The sequence below is a fragment of the Cyprinodon tularosa genome, unplaced genomic scaffold (genome assembly GCF_016077235.1).
Source record: "Cyprinodon tularosa strain WSP-4 unplaced genomic scaffold, ASM1607723v1 ctg53, whole genome shotgun sequence".
NCBI lineage: Eukaryota > Metazoa > Chordata > Actinopteri > Cyprinodontiformes > Cyprinodontidae > Cyprinodon > Cyprinodon tularosa.
This window is the reverse complement of record NW_024039263.1, coordinates 1,299,271-1,317,742: the sequence shown is the minus strand read 5'-3', so window position 1 is coordinate 1,317,742 and position 18,472 is coordinate 1,299,271. Positions and strand designations below refer to the sequence as shown.

The 18,472-nt window shown below is 38.6% G+C and overlaps 1 protein-coding gene across 3 annotated transcripts in view; it reads left to right on the top strand.

Moving 5' to 3' along the window:
• rnpc3 (RNA-binding region (RNP1, RRM) containing 3) overlaps positions 1 to 13,914 on the top strand; it is a 30,133-nt gene extending 16,219 nt beyond the window's left edge. Inside the window, exons 11-16 of one of the 3 annotated variants that reach the window (XM_038304238.1) lie at positions 2,543 to 2,731; positions 5,808 to 5,902; positions 6,116 to 6,174; positions 9,352 to 9,484; positions 13,377 to 13,454; positions 13,849 to 13,914. In XM_038304238.1, the coding sequence (XP_038160166.1) occupies positions 2,543 to 2,731; positions 5,808 to 5,902; positions 6,116 to 6,174; positions 9,352 to 9,484; positions 13,377 to 13,445 (545 nt within the window). In that variant the 3' untranslated portion in view covers positions 13,446 to 13,454; positions 13,849 to 13,914. Of the gene's footprint in view, positions 1 to 2,539; positions 2,732 to 5,807; positions 5,903 to 6,115; positions 6,175 to 9,351; positions 9,485 to 13,376; positions 13,455 to 13,589; positions 13,819 to 13,848 lie in introns of those variants that run through there. The other 2 variants (XM_038304236.1, XM_038304237.1) reach the window with 2 other exon arrangements.
• The last annotated feature ends 4,558 nt before the right edge of the window (positions 13,915 to 18,472 follow it).

Genomic DNA, 18,472 nt, shown 5'->3' with positions numbered 1-18,472 from the left:
GGGAAACACAGAGACGGACAGGACCAACAACCATTCACTCACACACTCACACCTAAGGAGCAATTAGAGAAGCCAATTAACCTAAAAGTCATGTTCTTGGACTGTGGGAGGAAGCCGGAATACCTGGGGAGAACCCACACATGCCCCAGGAGAAAATGCAAACTCCATGCAGAAGGACCCCAGGGCCGGGAATCAAACCCTGAACCTTCTTACTGCGAGGCAGTAGTGCCACTCACTGTGCCACAGCTCTAGACCCAAATATTTAAGGGAAATTTGATGCTATAAAGCAGCGGCCCCCAACCTTTTTGCACCACGGACTGCTATATGTCCGGTTTCATCTAGGCGTAATCGGAGAAAATGACAGACGCTCCTGATGTCCAGTCTTCTCTGTAGCTTTGTTTTGGTCGCTGTAACCGCAGAAAATCCCGCTTCACAAAGATAGGATATTATAGATAGGATGAGTCTTGAACTGAATTAACCTGTGTCAAGAGGCACAGATGCACCGACTGATGTAATTGGGAGAGAATACCGCAATTTTTTATATTTTTCAAAATAAAACATCACTCAGACTCTGATCGTCGATAAATGATATATATATATATACTTTTTTCTGTGCGGCCCGGTACCGGTCCACGGCCCGGTGGTTGGGGACCGCTGCTATAAAGGATTGACTGGGTGAATCCTGATACGTGTCCTTTCGTTTAACTGTGCCTGTCGGTTTATTTTGCTGTCATAAAAATCTTCAAAAGAAATCAACATTTTTATATGATAGCATAGGATGCTGGTTCAAACTCCATCTGTCAGTTATTTTGTCATTGGGCAAAACACTTGACCAGCATTGCCTACTGATGGTGGTCAGAGGGCCCAGTGGCATCTATCAGTGTGCCCAAGGGGACTGGATGTGGTGTAAAGTGTTTAGGACTTATCTGACTTGGAAAAGGTGATAGATAAGTACAGACCATTCAATGTCAGAAGATGCTAAAGAGACTTCTGAGGACTTTTAAGACAGATTTTGGAAGTCCTTAGTAGGGACTAAGGCTCAGTCTAAATGGAGCAATTTGTATACCCACTGACAGCATGCCTCTGCTACCTGTCACATATTGGATTGTTGGATTCCTTATAACCAAGCTTATACCCTAAGCTTCAGATGTGAACATTGAAAGCTCCTAATGCTAAAGAAACTCGGATATGCAGCATACAAGCTCTTTTTCCTTAATTTTTTCCTTCCTTCCTTCCTTCCTTCCTTCCTTCCTTCCTTCCTTCCTTCCTTCCTTCCTTCCTTCCTTCCTTCCTATTGTTCTTTTTTTCCTTCCTTCTTTCCCAACTGCGTTCCTTCCTTCCTTCCTTCCTTCCTTCCTTCCTTCCTTCCTTCCTTCCTTCCTTCCTTCCTTCCTTCCTATTGTTCCTTTTTTCCTTCCTTGTTTCCCAACTGCGTTCGTTTGTTCCTTCCATCCATCCATCCATCCATCCAGCCAGCCAGCCATCCATCCATCCATCCATCCATCCATCCATCCATCCATCCATCCATCCATCCATCCATCCATCCATCCACATACTCTATTCAATTGAAAATGTGTAGCAACTCTATGTTGATTACCTTGTTTCAGTTGGTAAATTTTTATTAGTAAAAGGTTTTAAACCAGTAAAAATCATGTGATGAATTGTCTAACAAGGATTATATCACTCTATGCAGTGACAAGCTTAAAAAGGGTCTGCACCATCTCCTGCGGAGGAGAGACATTGCAAGTCTCCAGTTTCTTTTCTTATGTGTTATTTCTTTTTTTTAATCACATCAAGCCAAGAGATGATTTGTTGGCCCTGTTGACACAAGTTCAAGCCCCTGCTACAAGTGTTGTCAGAGCCAAGTGTTACACCACGGTGCATCAAAGCAGAAACATTCAGCAGAAGGGTTTTTAACTATTATCTGTGTGAGCGAAAAGCCTTTGAGGGTACAATCTGTGTCTTTTGTCATCTGTGGGGTTCCCTGTTTGCCTTATCTGCTCTCTCTCTCTCTTTGGCTTCAGCTTCACCCCCCTAAAAAAATAAAATAGATCTCAAAGTCGTGTACAAAGGATTTCCTGGAGGCAGGGGAAAGATAAACTCTGACAGGTGGCTTTTTCGGATTAGTCTTGTTTTGGAGGATGTTGGTGGGGGGAGACAGATAAACAAGCTATTCAAATGAAAAGGGGAGGTGGGGGGGCTGATAAGGATGACTATAAGTTAGACAGCAGTGATCTAGTGTTTATCAGAAAAGCTCCAGAGTGTTCTGTGCTTCGACGCTCGCACACCTTATTGATATGACAAACCTTTTTCCTCTGCGGATTTGTAGAGGCTCGCTGCCCTTTTCTATCTGCCACGTGCGTCTGCATCCCCTCCCTGCAAAAAAAGATTTCTCCATGCCGCTACTTTTAAGGAAAACATTTTTTTTTGTTTCTTGTTAATTTCTCTTTTGTTTTTTTTTTTACATACCAACAGCACAGTGATTTATTTTATGTCAGCATCTAAAATATGGGACTAATTGTGGCTTTTCCTTTCATAGCAGGTGAGATTGAGAGTGAAAGCATCCCCAGCAGCGGCAATCAGGAAGTGACATTGGCTGAGGGTTTTGGGAAGCTATACCCCAGCGCTCAAACCAACCAGCAGCAAGAAGAGAACAGCGACGACGAACAGGATCTCATGTCGGATGTCATCTCCAGGAGGGAGCTGGAGAAAGGCCGGTTGTCCAGAGATGGTAAAAACAGTGGCTGGTATTTATTTAATTTAACACGACAGAGCTTGAGCTATTTTCCAAAGAATGAGCAAAGGTGGTCCTGCTGAACTGGTATCAAAAGCAGAGTTTAACAAGTTAATGTGGGGAGCTGATCAGAAAAGCATGCCACACTTTTCAGAGCTTTATTTGAAAAGATGTAAGATAAATATTTTTTTCTTCCAATTTCTACTTCCTGTTTCCGTTACTCCCATCGCGAGACGCTCTAGGAATGTAAATAACGATTATTTATTCATGTTCTAATTATTTAAACCAGGGAAAACAAAAATGTTTCCACTTGTGGAATTCTAAGCATGCAGCATATTGATAGACAAAAATATAATTTTTTTTTTCTTTTTTACCTTAATTGCAAATTGTTTACGTTTTTACAATTTTGGTATAATTGCTGCTCAAGGTAGGTTGCTAGGTCAGCTAAAGGCATGTCTCTATACTCCAGTTAACAATTAATCGATTACTAAATTAGTTGATTATTATTTCAGTAATCGATTAATCACAATCCGTTTAATTGTTTCAGCCCTAGTTTGACCTCACAACATCGAGCAACAGGCTTGTTTCTAAACAAAACCCAACATGTTGTACATCTTTAGGGTCAGGCGGTCCTAAAAAAAAAAAGACCATTATCTTAATCGTAAGCCAGCCATCCACCACAAATGGCAATAATAATCTTTGATCAAATTAGAAGTCGTAATTTTCACTTTTTACCTTGTTTTCGTCTTCTGGCATTTCTACAAGACATTCTGTCCTGTTATAAATAAGCTCATTTATGCCACAGAAAAGTAATGTCCACTTGTATTTCCCATAAAATAAATTACAGTGTTGTAAAAATCCTCCAAAGTAAATTTTTTTCCAAGAAAAAGTAAAAATATAAGGATATGTCCAGCATATCTTATATGGGCTTTTTCCACAATCTGTTGGCTCCCGAATCTAGCAGAATGGGTTGGAATGATCCTTCATGTAAGGAAGCACACTTCTATAATCGTGGTGTTTCTGGACTAGCTAACTCAGTGACCGACCAAAGTTTGGCATATTTTGTTAGCCAATAAGATGAGTTTTGCAATGCTTTGGCAAAGTGTAGGGGAGGTCTGAAAAATAGTGTTTATTTATGGACTTAAGGAGTGAGAGGAAAGGGGAAATATTTGGATATGCTCAAAAATTTAAAATATAAAAGAAAGTGTTTGAATGATAATCTATGCAAAGCTACACATAGACGTGTGTTTTATGGTCAAATTACTGTATCCACACTATAGAGCGCACCTCACTATAAGCCGCGGCCACTAAATTTTTTGAAATAACTGAATGCGTACATATATAAGTTGCACTGGGCTAAAAGACGCTGATATCTACTGAACTGTCTCCCATGAAACCTGTAGGGGGAGCTCTACATATACCCCCTAGAGTAGGAATGAAGAAGAATGCTAGCTCTCGTTAGCTTGTTGGCTCGGCAGAAGTAAGAGCTTTTACTAAAAGATGGAGCTCTTTATTTCAGCTCTATAGGAGTTGAGCCCAGTCTCTTCATTGGTTCGGCAGCTTTAATGCGGCAAATAAAAGGCAAAATGTGTGAATTCAGGGCATTTGTTCTCCGTTGTACCTGCTGCTAGCATGTTTTAGTGCTAAATGAAAATAAGCCCTTATTCTATTATTTCCAACTTTGACTCCCCCCTCTGGAGGTAAGGAAAATTCCACAGAAAAGCCGCAACTTCTTATAAGCCGCATGGTTCAAAGCATTGGAAAAAAGTACGGGCTTGTAGTCCTGAAAATACAGTAGCCATAATATTCAAATAATCCCGTTTGGCACTTTTGGCCCCAATTTGGATCCATTGTGCTGAATGGTCCTTTTGCATACAAAAAGGGTCACGGTTCACAATGCTTATGACTAGAGCTCTGACATGTTTACACAGCTGTTGTCCACAATATCTATAGTGAGTTTGGGAGGTCAACTAGGATTTATACCATAGATATGAAATTTTAAGGGAAAGCAATTTATTTATTTTTTTGGACATGTTCAAAGAAAAATCTCAAGTTTACAGAGTCTGTTCTCATAGCTCCAGAAACCAACAGACTTTAGCTTTCAAATGAGATACATCACAAACATTTATAACAACATTTTATGTTATTTATGAGATTGATAATGTTATCATAATTATTTACTGGTCAATTGGCATTTGGGTATGCAGTACGTTTGTGCACAAGCTATAAAAAGGTGAGCGCTAAGGGGTTATTCACGTAAAAAACACATAAATAAATTACATTTTTGGGTGGTGACGTGCTGAAATGTGAAGGAGAACTCATCTAAAGCTATTGAAGACAGACAAAAAATAAAACCAACGGGCAGCAAAATTCTTTAAAATCAATAAACATTAGCAGAAGCTGGAGGGATATGTCTACGTGCCCACAATGACAATATCCCTCCTTTCATGTAGGTATTACAGAACAGCTGTAACGCTCTAATTTCCTCCTCACACTCTCTGTTTGGAGGTGACGCAACAAACCCAGGATGCTGTAGTTTGTTTGAAATGCATATTAGAATAATCTGGGAGTTATTCTCAGAGACATTGCACCTAATTAAAAAAAAAAGTGAAAACGGGGGGTGGGGGGAATCAAACGTAAAAACTAGAGACGGTTGAATCTCTCAGTGAAGGAGGAGCTGCTGGTGAAAGTTTAATATCAGCAAGAACTTCTCTCTTTTTTTGTTTTGTTCTGTGAAAAGAAAAAAAGGTGAAGTTTCTTTGTATCTGTTGTGAGATGCTGGGAATGTGATCAGCGGCGGCTCATTATTACCATCGTTAAATAACAGCTGCAAATCATCAACGCTTTACCTGTCTGGAAAACATTTCCAGCCTCCAGGCAGAGAAGAGACAAATGAAACCACCCAGACCTATAGATTCAGGCACTGCAGAGCTCAGGCCTCCATCCCACATTTAATAAAACATTGAGCGTTTGAGATGCAGTGACTTTGAATTGGGCAGCTCTGTGATCCTTTATACACGTTTTTTTTTTTTTCATTCACCTTGCATCAATTTTTTTTTTCCTCTCTCCTCAGAGATTAAAAGGATGTCTGTTTTTAAAAATTATGAAGCTGGTGAGCCGACCTGCAGATTGTACGTGAAAAACATCGCAAAGCAAGTGGAGGAGAAGGTAGGTCCAGCTGTTGTGTTGTGACCCACTTTCATAGTTATTCCAAATCTGAACATCTGTTTTTGTTTTGTTTTTTTTGGCCAAACATCCACCAATATACATTTTTTTTATAACAAAGCTGGTTAATTTCATTTCTTGCAAGAAAAAATCTAAATGCTGCTGATTTTTGTTTGACAAAATGACTTTAGTGCTGATTGTCTTTGATTCTTCCAGGACCTGCGCTACATCTATGGGAGATACATCAACCCGTCATCCGAGGCCGAGAGAAACATGTATGTAAACATTTAAGATTTATTTCTCATGCGCCATCGCACCCAGTTTTTCTCCTCTTTGAGCTATTTTTGTCTCCGGCAATTATTCAGTTCCTCCTGAGAGCTTCCTGTAATTTGTGCTGACTGTGGCGTGCGTTTTTAATAAGTATCCACACCGATACCAAGATCATGAGGGACATTTTGATGTTGTTGCATCAGCACTATCTCATATAGACGTGGCCAGACTCCTGTGAGAAACGAGAACAAGACGAGGATCAGGTTTGCTTTTACTAACCTTTGGTTTATATATTATTTATTATACATTATTAGAAAAACATAGTAAATCAATCCGATTAAAAAACAAACTAATTAAATAAATATGAATATCTGTATTAAAGTTAAATTAAACTATTACTAAAAAAAATCTGTTTATTTAATTTAAACATGAATTTTGAAATTTTTAAGAATATACACTTATATAATACTTAATAATCATTTATATCATAATTTCATGGTTTCTCTGTGACAGTGCACATCACTTAAACTTTCACTCAATAAATTGACTATGCACTGCAAAAGCTATTTAAGAATAAGTGAATTTTTCTTAAAATAAGTGTATTTACCCTTAATCGGTCATTAGTCGGTAAATAAGGTGATTTGCCATTGGAGTGAGTATTTTTACTCTTAAAGTAAGATAATTAGATATTACAGATTTGAAATATGAAATATTGTTAAAGTGTCTTAACTTACCTGCTCAATTCAAGATAAAATGCACTTTAAAATGACTTATTTAGATTTCAGTTTTTTGCACTGTGATTAGATAAAATGTAGAACTCGTCAGATTTTTGCAGTCCAATCACCTTAGACTGTAGCAGAAGTTCTTAATCCTGGTACTTGGACCTGCCACGATAACAAATTTTGCTGAAAGATTAATTGTCTCAAAAATTATTGCGATAAACGATAATATTGTTTTACAACCTTTTTACACTGATTTAATGGAAATGACATAATAATGCATGCATTTTCCTGCCAAAGATAAACACACTTTCAACAGAACACTTAACATTGGAACTGGTTAACAAAATAAAAAGAGAAATAAAAATCAAATGGACTCTCAGTCTCTGTTAACTAAAAATACACTTGAATAAAAACTAAACACAAGATAAAACCACAGTGGAAATAAAAAACTCAATGCCAGCTTTTCAACAATATTAAATGGGAGCATCTCTTTAGCAATTAAATGAACTAAAATGAGGAAGGGGAGGGGTCAGTGGATAGCACCGGAGTTAAGCCTTTTCATCCAGGGTCAACAGTAGAAAGAGAAAAACACAGGCAGAGACGATATAGCCGATAAATTAAATGACGTGGATAGTTTTTATTTATCGTGCGATTAATTGATTTATTGATTATCGCGACAGACCTTCTGGTACTCAGGTACCTCTGCTAGGCACACTAGAGTTCCCCTCACTGCCACACACCTGATATATCAAAGGCTGTGTGCGATTTAATCGGCTGCATCTTCCAAGGACCCGCTCCACCTTGATTGGGTCCCTCAGAGGTAGTGGAAGGAGATTCAAACAGGTCCAGCATTATCTGGCTGTCACTGCTAAACTTCTAACTACTGTTCTGTGTGCAAATTATTATTTCTGAGAAGTTTCCGCAGCAGTACCGTCATCACAGATATCAGATCTATAGCCCCCGCACTGCAAAGATATTGGCATCTGTACTGAAATATCAGCCAAACCCGTTTACACAGATAAGACCTTTCAATAAACCAACACACCACATATGTGACTCAATAACCATTTCAATTAACTATCTTCATTAATTTAAGACCAATATATTCACATACTTGTATTTTATTAAACTGCACTTCCAGTATTCATCACTGTTTTGCGCCATTTCCCTTTTTCCTCTGAGCACGGAGCCGTCGGCCTGCTTGGATTTGCAATGAATCATGGGATACCCAAAGCTATGGAGGATACCCCGGTCCTGCCCTTCAAAAAAAGGCAAAAAGAAGGCTACATTTGTCAGCCACGAATCTGGTCTTCATTGGACGTAGCTGCTGAATTCACACACAGCACATAACTGACAGGCTTCTGCAACACCTGAAGATCTGCTTTGGAGCTCATCTCAGAGTATTAAATTATTGTTTAAAAAAATGTTGCATACAAAAAAATTATTGCGTCAAATCTTATCTAATTGAGAACCGTTGAAAAGGTTTCCCTGGCCTCTAAATGGTCATTTAGTCTGGGTCTGTATCCAACACTCAAGAGAAAGACTGCTGACTGTTCCTAGAAAATTGAGTGGAGGGAACAAAAGGTGCTGGATCACATGCATCAGCAGCAAGGAAGGTTTGGTTAGACTAAGGATGCACATCAAGAGCCACTATGCTCAGGTGAGGGATCCACATAAACAGGATTAGGTTTCTGCTCAGTCTTTTAAAGTCCTAATTTCAGAAGAAAGAAATGCTTTAATGGGAAGATTCTACAGTGAGGGAGGACTTTCCATGTCATTGGGTTAAGAGACTAGTTTGGCCTGAACCTCACGGAGATCTGAAGGCCGCTTTCAAGGCAAAACCTCAGCAGAACTAGAGGCTGGTCGTCTGTATGCTGCGCCGCATTGATGCAGCAAATCCTGATATATAAATAATAATGTAATTATTTATTTATTACAAAGGGTTACATTTGACCTACCACAGATCATATTAAAGCTCTACTTTTTTTAATTTGACAGGTCATCTTCTACCCTGAGAAGTCAAAGAAGTGACAACATTCAATGCAAAATGAGATGTTTATTAAAGCAGACTGGGTGTGATATTAGGCGGAGTGTTTATTTTACCGAAAGCTTGTTGTCAGCTGTGATTTCCAGGATTTACTGAGGTGGAAGGGTGTTTTTATGAACTGCTTCCAGAGAAAAAAAGCCTGAAAGGACACACGCCCATCAGCTGCAGATCCTGAACTGAATGCTAAATAAACTTTAAAGCCTCCAGTTGCTTGTCTTCGGTAGAAATCAATGGTTCGGATTTAAAGCCCGCAGGTTGTTGGGCATCGCAGACCCATTGGGTTTTATGTGCTCACAAAAGCAGATAACATTTTCCCCGTGTCACAGCGAATGTGGCGCGGCATGTCGCTGAGCCGGACGGGCCACAGACGCGGCGCGATAATGATGTGTCCCCGCTTTTGCTTTGTTCCCCAGGTTTGACATTGTGTTAATGAAGGAGGGACGGATGAAAGGCCAGGCCTTCATAGGACTCCCAAACGAGCTGAGCGCAGAAAAAGCCCTGCGGGAAACCAACGGCTTCGTTCTACACGACAAACCCCTCGTCGTCGTATCCTTTTATCCCCCTCTCGCAGGATGAAACGAGAACAGGGGCTTTTTAAAAGGAGTGTAACTGCAGGCTTTGTGTTTTGGTAAAAGTTTAATTAGTTTTTGTTGTGAAGGCACGCAGACACACCAAAAAAAAAAAAACACATTCTGTTTGATGTGAAAAGGTTTAGATGCAGTTCAAATCCACCCCATTTTCATCAGTGGGGGAAAAAAAGAGCAACTGAGAGCATGTTTTACATGTGGCCCAGGTAAAATGAAAACAGTTGATCATAGTTAGTGTGTTTATCAAAACATCCCAGGGAACAGGTGAAGTATTTTAGTTTATTAAGTGAGCCCTCCCCTTCACAGATGTGTTTTTGCTGTTACCCTGGATGCTTTCAGGAGGGTGAGGATTGATTCTGGAAGCTTTGAACCACCACCTGCTCTTCCTGCTTTCTCAAAGCTAATTATGCATCAACTTTTGAACCTGCCGCACGAAGCAAGGCTTCTGATTCTAATGCTCTTTATTTGCAGAATGTTAGTTATTTCCTCAAAGTTGAAGGGGTTGGTCGTTCTAAATCTAAAACCTGGGTTATTTTAAGAAGGAATGCAGGGCTCACATTGATCGAGAAAGTTTTCCACATAATTCAGCTTATTTTGTTTGGATTTTATGAGTTAAACTAGTTTACTTGTCAATTGGTAGAAAAGGAATCACAGTTTTCAGGCTGTTCTTGCAGATAAAAGCTTTCCACAATTTGTTACTAGGTGTCTGCACTGCTAGGGCTGGTTTTATCCAGGGTAAAGGGAGATGGATAGAGATGCATGCCACATAATTTGGGTGTTTCCCTCAATTTCACAGTTTTTCACTTTATTATTTGGCCTCTCACGTAGGTTTCCTTTGATTTTTGTAATGAAAATTTGAAAAGCTTCATAAAACTTGAATCCGTTATCAAAGTTGGCGTATTTCTGTTTAGCTGTCCTGCATTTCAATTTAAAAAACATAGTTAATAAATAACCAAAATGTACAAACCAACAGATTATTGAAATGTTATATTTGAAAAATAGGCTAATAATGTCATTTTCTTTCATTTGGGTTTTATTTAAACTTGAAACCATGTCCTGTAACCAAGAGCGTTTAGTGTTAAATTTGGTTGAAATAGATAAAATCATTAAAATAGATGGATAGATAAAACTTTTAAATCTTTCTCTCATCTAAATCACTCATTTGTGACTTATATAAAGTGGAACCGCGATAATGAAATCCTCCTTATTGTATCTAAGCCAATCATCTCTATTTGCTCTGTTTTGAGTTAAGTCATAGAGCAGCTTTTTTTAGTGCGGTCTCACCCTCCCACCTTCATGGCACAGAGATAACTTTATCTTTTACCGAAGGAGAACTTTAAATTCTAAATTGATAAAAAAAATTTAACAACGGAAGACTTTCCTATCAAGCTTTACATGTTCTAACCGAGTCTGACCCAGAACCTTCCGAACTGCCCCTTCAATTGAATTCATCACTATACTGCAACTTAATTGTTTCAAAGGCATGATAGAGAAAACTGATAGGATGAAACAATATGAACCAAAGACAATAGAAATGTATTTAAAAAGCACTGAAGAGACTAAATTGAACTCCTCTGCATTGCTGAGACTCCAAATAAGAACAAAATGAATTTAAGGGCTAAAAATAATTGGATTTTACTGTGAACAGTTTCCACTAGAAATCATAGCGCTAATAAAATTAGAAATACTCTGAAGTAGTCTGAAAATACAAATTGGAATCATCAAAGTGGTAAATTTTGTATTTATATTGAGCTTTAGTCATACTGACCACTCAGAGCTTCACTTTCACCAATTTTAGCCACTCGTTCTTTTAAACACTGACACTCATAAGTACACAGATTGGTAGTTAACTTGACCCTGCATGCATTACCAAGATAAAGTGGCTGGAAGTGAAACTAAAACTTGAGATGCACCAATCCAGTTTTTTCCTATTCGATACCTGGGCTGAGCATATCAGCCATTATCTGATACCGATCTGGTTCAACTGTCTAATGAATGAACCTTATGCTGTATCTTGCCATGTAAGTTAAGGATTTAGCCTTGAAATAAACATTGTTTGAAAAAGGAAAAATAATTAGCACATATATAAATGTACTTCATATCATTTATTAACAAATAAGCAGCAAAAGAAATAAAAAATTACCGTATTTTCACGAATATAAGGCGCACTTAAACGTCTTTTTTTTCCCTCAAAATGTGTGGTGCGCCCTTTGGTGCGGTGCACCCTATGTGTGTTGTAACTGCGACTTTTGAGACCACCTCATTGAGGAGATGATGAAAGAGTGGCTGAATGTAAGGAGACCAGGTGTTTTTTTTCCACTCATCACCATCGCTGTTAATATGTAACTCCATGTGTGCCCATCTCACAGCTGATGTGAAAAACACAGGGAAACAAATTAACGCTGTGCTCGCTGTTCAACCGCTCGACATCGGTGTGAACCGGACCCAGCAGGTGCAGCAGAAGCAGCGAGATTACATGCAAAGTCAATGGTTGACGCGCGTATAGGCGCAGCAAAAGGTCCTGCAGCGCGTTTTGAGCAGCAGGAGCGTTTAAGCATCTGCCAACGCGCTGCTGCTGCTCGAGATGGAAAAATTGAAGTTTTGCTGCTGGACGCGCCACATCAACCAATCAGAGAAGCTGATCTGGGAGCTGACAGCGAGACAGACACAGCGCTCTGATGACATATGATATTAAGGCAAATGAAAAGGGCTGGATGAATGAGGAGATGATGAAAGCGTGGCTGAGGCAGGTGTATGTGAGGAGACCAGGTGCTTTTTTCCACGCATCACCATCGCTGCGTGCCCATCTCACAGCCGATGTGAAAAAAAAGGTGAATCAAATGAACGCTGTTATCCCGGGGGGTCTGACAAAGGAACTTCAACCGCTCGACGTGTGAAGCGGCCGTTCAAAGTAAGGCTGCGAGCGGCGTGGGAGCGATGGGTGACAGACGGAGACCACAGTTTCAGGATAAGTGGAAGGCAGCGCCAGGCAAGTTACGCCACCGTTTGCGGATGGATTGTAGATGCTTGGACTAACGTGTCTGCTGGCTCTGTTGTTCAAGCTTTCACAAAAGCCGGCATCATTTCTGAGGAGCCGCGCTGCACGGAAAGTGACTCTGACAGCGAAGAAGGGGAAATTGGCATGTCTGATTTAGCGCAGCTGTTTTATTCAGAAACAGAGGATGATGACTTTGATGGGTTTGATTAATACTTTGTAATAGATACATGAATAAAGCACAAACATACTCAGTTTTGCTCCCGCTCTATTTTTCTACCTGAAAACTTAATTCAACAGCAGCGTTGTGGCAGCGTTATTAATATGTGCAGTTGTCAGAGGTTGTTACAGTGCAACCAATGCAGCTTAAGAAAACAAGAAGTACGAGCTCTCATAAGGTCAGTGTTGGCCACTGGTCCTCTAACCTTCTGTGGAAACAGCTGCTACCGTTTCCTCGAATAAAATTAATAGGAGTATCGTGCAAGCTTGTCTAGAGCACAAGTTCTTGGTTCTGTTTCATATCAGATCTGCAGCTGCATGAAACTGACACCCCAGGTTTTCTACTTATTGTTTTAAATATACTAAAGTGTTTAACTTCTTAAATGTGACCTATGGATGACCTAAAAAAAATTATCTTTCATATTTCTGAAACAAATGATCATTTTTACTGCAAAAACTTGCACTAACACGTTTTTTCAGGTTGGTGGGGTGTTGCCTTCAAGCACCTCAGACCTGTTACTGGAAAGCATGTCACTTTTTAAGGGAAGTTCGCTAACTTTAGTCACAGACCTGTTGATGCACAGAGTATCATACACATTTAAGGAACTTTTGATGGACCTTAACTATAAATTCACAGCAATTTGCAAGATCTGCGAGACCGAAACCAAATAACACCGACAGCAAGAAGGGTCCAAAACAACGGTGAAACCAGCAGGTGAGAAACACTCCAAAGCCTTTAAATACTCATCATCAGAAAAGCAATAAAAATTGACAATTTATCCTGATTAAACACTTATCTTTTCATATATATCAGATGTTTAAATTTGTTTTTACACTTTATCTATTTAAGATACCAAGGCTTGATAATGTGGCTCTGGAGAAGCATTTGTATCCTTACTCTGACATATCCTTTGGAGGAGAAATACCTCTGTAGAAAATGGACAGTTTTATTCTAGTCAGTACTATACAGCTGGACCTTCAAAATGTCCAGCTTTTTACATTTAAACATCTAAAGTGACTAAAAAATGTTGTTTTTCTGTAGCCAATTTTTCTGCTGTCTGTTGTTTTTGTTATTTCTTACGGATTGTTTTCCTTTTTTAACTGAATAGGTGCTGCTCATCAGAGGCTGTCTTCTTCTTCTTCTCTTACATTATTGAATAAAATATTTTCTCCAAGTGTCTGTCTGTCATGTTTTCATCTGATTACCGCCTCAGGCACACATCTCAGGTTGCGTGAAGCATCATAACCGAGCATCTTTAGTTCCAAAATATAAAGTCTTGTCAGCTGAGTAAATGCAAAGCGGGGAAGGTATATAAGATCTAAATGGGCTCTGCAGCAGATGGTAGATGTCAATACGGTGTGTGGAGGGGGGTGGGGGTTGGGGAAGCACTACTGAATAGACGGCGAACAAAACAAACAGCCTGCAGTCTGCAGGAAATTGCTGGGATTTGGTAAACTTACCTTTACAGTCCTTGGCATCATTTTTCTGATTACAAAGAAAAGCCTTAGAAATACAACAGGCTGGGTCTTAACGGTGTAGCTCTCTGAAAGGTGTGCTGGGTGTAATGCAATTGAATGGTAACCAAGTCGAAAGGTTCATATGTTTAAGTCTTTATAAACGCAACATTCAATATAATTTATTTGGATTATTTTGTAGTTGACCAACATACTTTTGCATAACTGTCTTTGCAGACATTTAGTCTCTCAAGTAACAAGCTGAAGTGACACCACTGTTGTGCACAAGCATGGACGATGCTGTTTCCCTACGCAGGTGGATACACGGGGTGGATGGAGCATCATGTTTTTACAAAACGAGGACCATTTTCTGTGCAGATTTCAGCTCCGTCCTTGTTGAAAGCTTCCAATCAGTCTGTTTTGCTCCTTTTTCTCCCATTAGACAAAAGTTTAGTTTTCCTACTCTTGTGTGTTTCTGGTCTTTTTTTTTTTTTGACACATCTTCACATCCTGTTTTTGGAAATCTTTGGGATTTGCTGGGCCGTAAACTACCCTGGTGTGCAGCGTCATGGCCACAGATTTTTGGCCTTAATCACCATCACTAACTGACTAATGGAGCCTATAGAGTACATTTCGAGACATGCATGTCTGTAAAAGTGTCAGTATTTACAAATGAAAGCTCACTTTACATGTCTGGCAATTAGAAGGGCATGCATGGAAAAGAAGAAAAAAAAACACATTTAATTTGTGCAATGCTCCTTTTAACAGCACTAAGTAACTTTCAAGCGGTGCATCCCAGCATCTACAGCAGTGGCCCCAACCTTTAAAGTCAGACAATGTTTTCAGGGACCGGCCTGCAGCTGTAGTACTCTCTGGTTACTATGGTAACACTAAACATATCTCTAAAATAATGCACAGTGCATAAAAACAGCCTACTAACTACTCACGATAGCAGTGAATCTGTGGAAGCCTTAACCTTGTCTAGCTGCACTGAGACGTTGGAAGTTTACAGTGGGAGATATCATGCGACCAATGGTGACATGGCCGACATACTTCAGAAATTAGTTATAGGCAGATGTAACGGGGAGAATTCAGTCATTTTTCAAAATAAAACGCAGTTTATATTCAGAAAATGAATCCGTCTGGAATAATGAAAATTATTCCAGACAGAATATTTTCAATGTTGCATTGTTGTAAAATGGAACTGCCCTCCATGTGCCCTGCACTGCACAGCTACAACACACTGTTATTATCAAAACAGCTAGGTACTCTAAAACTTTGATACATGGGACTGAAACTGTTAATAAATAGAAAATTGTCACTTCTAATTTTTTAACTTATGCTGCAACACTAGTTTAAACCACACATTTATTTATTCTATCAAAACCACAAAGTTGACGATTGTGTGTTTTTGCTAAACATGCAGTTTTTTCACTAATTAAAGGTTAAAATACAACTGTTTTTGCATTAAAAGAATTGCTTTTCACAACTAAAAATACAAAGTAGAGTTTTGTGTAACTTTTTTTGTTTTGCGCATCATTCAGTGCAGTTCATCAGGTTCAGGCCCTGGCTGTGAGCTCTGCCTGCCTCTGGTTAAAACCTAGGCACACGCAGGCTTATCAATCACATGTGCTCGTCTGCTCCGACCTGCAGCTCATACTTCAACGCCACCGTCAGGGGAGAAGTTCCCATCTGTGCCCTACTTTGCCCGCCATCCCAACGATGACAAATGTGCCACCCGCCGTGGAAATATTGAGAGTTACCAGGACATTTATCAGGTAGCATTTGAGCAATATGAAAGATAACCTTTTGTAAGTGGACACAGATAAAGATGTATGTGCTGCCTCGGCTTTGCACAGGCTTCATTTCAGCCTAATACTGCAACTCAGCCAGGAGTAATATCATGATAATATGTTTCATATTTCGGATTCAACCAGGTGTGCAGTCTGTTTGCTAGATGGACTTTAGGGGTTGGACTGCTGAATACATATGCTCACTTTCTTCAGAGATGGCAAAAGTACTCACTTTCCGTACTTGAGTAAAAGTACAGATACTTGTGTTTAAAAATACTCTGGTAAAAGTGGAAGTACTGATTAAACTTCTTTACTCAAGTAAAAGTAACAAAGTACAGGCTTGTAAATTTACTTAAAGTATAAAAGTAAAAGTAGAAACCACTTTTTTCATGCCGTTGCCTACATTTTAAATGGATGTCTGCCAATAGGACTAGATCTCCGTTGTGTTCATTTTCAATCATCTCGTCGTCCATGCTACTATGCTAACGCCACCGCCACCAAGCTGCAATGATTTGCCGCCAATGAATACCGCCGAATCTGTCGATTCATCTTGTAGTGGTGCGTCAAATGCAACGTAGATTCCCATCCAATTAGATTGAATTTGGTAATGATGACGTGAAAAATAATGACGGTAACTCCATTGAAATGATTCAAAACTAAAGTAACGAGCCAATTTTTAAAAATGTAAGGAGTAGAAAGTACAGATATTTGTGTAAAAATGTAAGGAGTAGAAGTAAAAAGTCGCCATAAAAATAAGTAGTAAAGTAAAGTAAAAATATCAGAAAAATCTACTTGAGTACAGTAATGAAGTATTTGTACTTCGTTACTTCCCATCTCTGACTTTCTTATATTCATTATTGCAGCCTTCAGGTCTTTGATGAAGATCAGTTTTAGCTTTAAAATTGCTTGTTTTGTGTGAAAACTGAGTAACATGTTCACTAGATTTGAGACAACACTCCTCAGCCCATAAACATTCTCGAAATACTCTTAAAGCAATTGTTTTGTCGCTCTTAACCTGAGGGAGGCTTCTTCTGCTAAATCTACTATTCTAGTTTCACAGATTTTACACCTTTTTTCTTAGCGCTTCATTTATCATTATATCATACCACTTTATGCTGTAAAAGAAGAGTCTGCAACAGTTAATTGAAATTGGCTTTAAGATAATTAAATATTATGCTTTTCTCCTCTTTTCTGAAACCTTTTCTCAAATTAAAGTCTTCAAATTCCTATAGCTTTATATTTTTGTGTTTAGTTGAGCTGTGTGAAAACCTCTAATACAGTTATTTAAAAAAATATATATATACTTCTAATAGTGTTCAAAGTTTCTGTATCAGGATCATACAAATTGTTCAATTCTAAATTATATTTTTTTCAGTTTTAAAAAATCATTTAATCTTTCCCACAACTCCAAAGCAGCATACAGGCAAAAAAGAATCAAGTGTTGTTTTTTTATTGCCGTACAAATCTTAACAATACCTCACACAGTACTTCAAAACATTTAAAATAATGGACATTTTTGAATTAGTACTTTATTTGATGACTTGAAAAGTGTTACAGATTTATTAGCATCTGTATTCTTAAAGAATATTTACATTGGATCCCTTGTGATCATGCGATGGACATTCCAAAGTTTGAAAATAAATGAAAGTCTGAACCTTAAAATACAGACATCCCAGAAACACTACATTTTCACCAGGTGTTTGTAACAACCCAAGTTATCTTTATATTAGGGATGAAACAATTAGTTGGATTAATTGTGATCGATAAATTATTGAAATAATTATTAACTAATTTAGTAATCGTTAATCTTTCCTGGAGAATGGAGACTCTAAAACGTGCCTTTAGCTGACAGAGTCACCAAATTAGAGCAGAAATTATACCAATATTGTAAAAAAGATATGAAAACATTTTTCATTTAAGATTAAAAATGTAATTCTTCTCTCAATACGTTCTATCCAGAACTCCTCAAGTGGAAAAGTTTGAGTTTCATATGGTTTAATTTCATAAAGTCTTCTTGAAAAACAAATACACAGATAAAGCGATTTACTAAATAATTGTTAGTTGCAGCCCTACTATACAGTACATAGAAAGAAACCAAAATGACATTTTGTGTTATATTACACATGCTTACTTAGGTGATTGGCTGGGCTTTATTTTCTTTCTCTGAAGCCAGTTGAGAGTTTCCTTCTCTTTACATTTGGGATCATTGTCTTAACTGCTCAAATATCCATCGTGTTTTCATAATAAATCTGGTGATTGTCAGCAGATTTTTTTCTTGGATATTTTTTTCCATTCATCCTGATCTCAGTTAAACAGCCCCACACCACGACGGTTCCTCCTCTAAACTTCCCTGTGGGGTTTTCGGGCACTGCCTTTCAACCTGCAAACATGATGTTTGTTATGCAGTTTTGCTCTCGTCTGAACAGACTATGTTCTCCCAGTATTTTATGGGCTTTTCAAAATGATGTGCAGCAAACTTTAAACA